This window comes from Frankliniella occidentalis, unplaced genomic scaffold (assembly GCF_000697945.3).
Source record: "Frankliniella occidentalis isolate FOCC.00 unplaced genomic scaffold, Focc_3.1 Scaffold231, whole genome shotgun sequence".
NCBI classification, from domain to species: Eukaryota; Metazoa; Arthropoda; class Insecta; order Thysanoptera; family Thripidae; genus Frankliniella; species Frankliniella occidentalis.
In genome coordinates, this window is record NW_026267357.1 from 59,587 (window position 1) to 64,221 (window position 4,635).

At 45.0% G+C, this 4,635-nt stretch overlaps 1 protein-coding gene across 1 annotated transcript; it reads left to right on the top strand.

Moving 5' to 3' along the window:
• The first annotated feature begins 865 nt into the window (after nucleotides 1-865).
• LOC127748724 (collagen alpha-2(IX) chain-like) lies at nucleotides 866-3,827 on the top strand. Its single transcript, XM_052272915.1, has 4 exons — nucleotides 866-925; nucleotides 1,278-1,436; nucleotides 3,187-3,244; nucleotides 3,341-3,827. The coding sequence occupies exons 1-4, from the start codon at nucleotides 866-868 to the stop codon at nucleotides 3,763-3,765; spliced, it is 702 nt and encodes a 233-aa protein (XP_052128875.1). The 3' UTR covers nucleotides 3,766-3,827.
• Nucleotides 3,828-4,635: the final 808 nt, after the last annotated feature.

Below are 4,635 nucleotides of genomic sequence, written 5' to 3' on the forward strand. Positions count from 1 at the left end.
CGAGTTATCGTGCGTACAGACAGACAGACAGACAGACAGACAAACACACAGACACGAAACTTTTTGATCATCACTGGAGTAATAGGCTTCGCTATCGCTCAGCCAACAAGCAGCTGATACTGTTAGTATCATCTGCTATAAATACAGATCGACTTCAAAGATGAGCATTTTAGCTCAAAAATTGACCCTTTACAAACTTAAAAAAACAGGTAGGTCACCGAATATATTGTCAAACTTTTTTATATTGTCAAACCAGTAAAACGACACATTTGGCGACAAACCAGGCCCTTTTTTGTTGTGTATGTCTCCCTCAATACCCGTGTAAAAAAAATTGCCGAAAATTGACCCAAACTCGTCCGAAACTCGTCTGAACTTTTCGGACGACTTTGGTACAGTTTCCTGACTGCTCTAAGACGACGTTCGGACGTATGGATACCGTTTCGGGCGTCTCAAAGTCGTCCGAAATTCGTCAAACTGTGTCGGAATCTCGTCCTAATAGTGATCGCTTTTTGGAGGAGTTTCGGACGAGCGTCATCATGGACCATAAGGAAAACATGAAAACGGGACCGGCCGGCGGGTGGAGCCGAACCACCAGCCTCTCGCTCACGAGTCGGTCGCTTAGCACGCTTGGCCAGAGCGCGCCTGCCTCTGGTGCCGAGAGCATCGCCACCAATGCCTACATGGATGGCCATCAGCAGACGATGCTCAGAGTGCCGGAGACTGCAATGTGGTGGCGATGCTCTCGGCACCAGAGGCAGGTGCGCTCTGGCCAAGCGTGCTAAGCGACCGACTCGTGAGCGAGAGGCTGGTGGTTCGACTCCACTCGCCGGCCGGTCCCATTTTCATGTTTTCCTTATGGCCCATGATGACGCTCGTCCGAAACTCCTCCAAAAAGCGATCACTATTAGGACAAGATTCCGACACAGTTTGACGAATTTCGGACGACTTTGAGACGCCCGAAACGGTATCCATACGTCCGAACGCCGTCTTAGAGCAATCAGAAAACTGTAGGCCTACCACAGTCGTCCGAAAAGTTCAGACGAGTTTCGGACGAGTTAGGGTTAATTTTCGCCAATTTTTTTTACACTCTCAATCTGAAGGTACCATATAGGGTATAAATTTGTCCACTATTCGACTCTTTATTGTGAGCATATTCAATACAATGCAAATATAGCGTTTTGCCTGTAGAGTTTTTCAAGTGTAGTGGTACGCATTGATACCAACTTGACGGTAAGACATATTTTAATAATTTACAAATGTCGTCCTCTTTTTACTAGGTATCTGTCGACCCTACCTGGCAGCCTAAAACGCTCAACGGTGAGCCCAACTCGAAGCGCCTGTGGGCAAACCTTCGCACGAGCCAACTGTTAGACCAAGCCGTCATCGATGGTGATAGCAGCGCTGCGGCCACCGAAGCTACGAGGCTGGCTCTGATTGTAAGTCGTACACTGAAATGAGCTCATTGCTTTTAGCCCGCTTTCGAGATTTGTCTTACCAGCGAGCCGATGTACTACCGCGTAGTGCACTGAAAAAACAAAGGTAGCAATCAACACCCTTCTAGGGGTGTTAATGACTTTCGTGCCCTTACAGAGGCATTAAAAAATTCGCAGCCCTGAAAAGACACGAAAATGCCCCAATAGATGCTAAATTTTAATGCCTTTGCAGACTTATGTGCCTTTCCAAAGGCGTTAAAATTTAGCACCTTTAAAAGGAACTAAGTCCCATCTTTGTTTTTCCAGTGTGTCCATTCGCCCACCCCTCTCCCTTTCTGTCTGTCTCCTTCTATGGATCTGACATTTTCAGACTGCCCCTGGACAGGACAGTGCAACGGTCTGAGACCGAACAAATGCAAGCACGCTCCCACCTATGACCAGATTGGAGATGGGCACAAGATAAATTATAACAGTGATTTTACTGATATTTGGTATAATTCTGTACAAAAACTGTTGTGTGATTTTACAGAACATGTCAGTTTAACCGACATACGAGGGTAAAATTAATAGTACCTGTAAAATTACAGATTTTAGGTCTTTTTCGCGAAAAACTATACTGAAAATGTACCAGCGTCTGTAGAAACCCCCACGCACTCTGGTAGTTTCACAGGTCTTAGTAAAGTTACAGATACTCAGTATTGTAGTTTTTCGGATACTTTCCGTAATTCTTCGAACACAGAAGAAATACGGTTCAAATTGGCCACAAAATCTGTTCTATGTCGAACGCTAGTGCGTTCAAACATCAAACAGCGAAAAATGCCATATTATGTGGATAATCACGAACCAACATCAGAAGAGAAGGCAGCTAACCGTAGGAAACGTCGCGTGAATAGTAGGAAGCAAGAGTCTACACGGGCTACCTGTACTTGCTGTGATATTCATACTTCTCATATTCATAACTAGTCTGAAATACCTCCAGTAGCTGGTCTGAAGTTAAAGAAACGGTCTGAATTTAAAGAAGCTTAGTCTTAACTTAAAGAAACAAAGTCTGAATTTAAAGAAACTCAGTCTGAATTTAAAGAAACTCAGTTTGAATTTAAAGGTAACTTAGGCTGAATTTAAAGGAATTTAGTCTGCATTTCCGATTTACACTAGTTAGCATGAAAACTCGTTTCAGACAGTCTAGTCTGAAAAAGTTAGTCTAAATTTTTAGGTTTTTATTGGCAGTGAGCTTTAATCTCCCCAAAAGCCTGTTAAATGTTTAGCTGTATGATGGCAGTATTTTACAGTGGATGTGTAAAAGTAAAAATTAGTAAATTTAGAAAGATTCTCCATACCACAAAAGCGGTTGTGTCACGATTTACACAATACACTCAGCACGGTAGCACCAGTTAAAAAGACAAAAGAAAGAGCCCTAATTTGAGACAGACAATTACAGCACCGGATGAATTTTCACCCACATATGTAACTACGGACGTTTGATCGGAATAAGCTAGTGATCCTAATTAGGTTCATTTGCTCTAGATTAAAGGGGTCTTGAAGCTGTCCGCGGCTAAAGAGAGCCTTTACAGGTGTATAAATCTCCTGTTCAAAATGCAAGTTGAAAATTGCGCTTTGTTCGTTTTCTTTAATGTCTTCCCAGTTTTCAAAGCAGAAATATGGGGTGTACACAGGCTGTTACACCATTTTCTTTTGTTTAGGAATCTAGGTTAAACAGACAGTACTATATCGAACATGATTTCCTATTTTGCAGAACTCCTTCGTTACTAAATACACATGTCTCGCCGTGGACATTGTGATTCCATACACCGGTAAGTAAGACCGATTTGTGTGTCACATATTCGAGGGTCGACGGCCAGTTTGTTCACTCCGAAGCCACAATCTGAATCATATTCCTTACTTTTCAGCGTCAACTGCTAGTGATCCGCCAACAGTCCCGGTCCCTTCCTCTACCGTTTCTCCTTCGACATCTGGTCCTTCTGGCCCCCCAACAGGCCGACCTGGTCCGCCATCGCCTACCGGCCAACCTGGTCCACCACCACCTACTGGCCAACCAGGCCCTCCATCACCTACCGGCCGACCTGGCCCGCCATCACCTACCGGCCGACCTGGCCCACCAGGTCCACCATCGCCTACAGGCCAGCCTGGCCCGCCATCGCCTACCGGCCAACCTGGCCCGCCATCGCCTACCGGACGGCCTGGCCCACCAGGCCCTCCTGCTCCCACTACCTCGCCGGGTGGAAAGGGTGGTCAGAATATAGTCAGCATTGGGTCGGTTACTATCGGCAACCTCTCTGTAAATGGCCCACTTATTCAGTTTAACATGCGCTAAAACGGTGATGTCTAAAAGAGAACGCCATTAAAGACAAGGAGCATGATGTGCCCCAAAACAAAGTAAGATTTGTTCTTTATATGGATAGCACTGTTAGGGTATTCCACTCGGCAATCCATTGAAATAACAAATATTACTGGATGGTGGTCGAGATCAAGCGACTGAACCTATATCGGTTCAGGTTTTTGTAGTCCCGTCCTATACTCAAGCACACAGGTTTTAAGATCAATCACGTAGAAAGGGGGTAAAAGGCCCGACCCTCCTAAACAAGATAGACGTACGTTAGACCACGCCTCGCGTAACAGGCTTCGCGATATCTCACGAAACACTGTTACGCTGCGACGCGCCTGGCTTACATCTGCCTTGGCCTATGGCGCTGACACCCGAGCCGAGTAGTAGAAAAATTACACAAGGATACAGGCCTACGACCCACCATTTTCGTGTAACGTGCAGGGTTGTATTTTTTACGCTGATTTTCGCCCAAAATACCCCAAAAAACCCTCTAGCGCCTCAACAGTATGAGCTACCCTGGGTAAAAAAACCATGGGGCTGTCATGAGCCATGGACATAAATTTAACCATGGCCTTTTCTGACCATAGATTTATGAAACCAGTAAACCATGAAAACAACAGTTGACCATGAGTATATAGTGGATGGATTGCATGACCATGGCTAATGTGCTCCATGGCAAGGGATGACCATGAGAATTGGCTTTCATGGTCACAACTAAGTCCACGAATGTGTCCATGGTTACTATTACCATTGTCATGTAGAACGTCCATGAACACACGTTTGGACATGGTACTGTTATCAATGGACACAAATACCATAATAGAACTAATCAATGGCCAACTGTATTAGTAATGGACA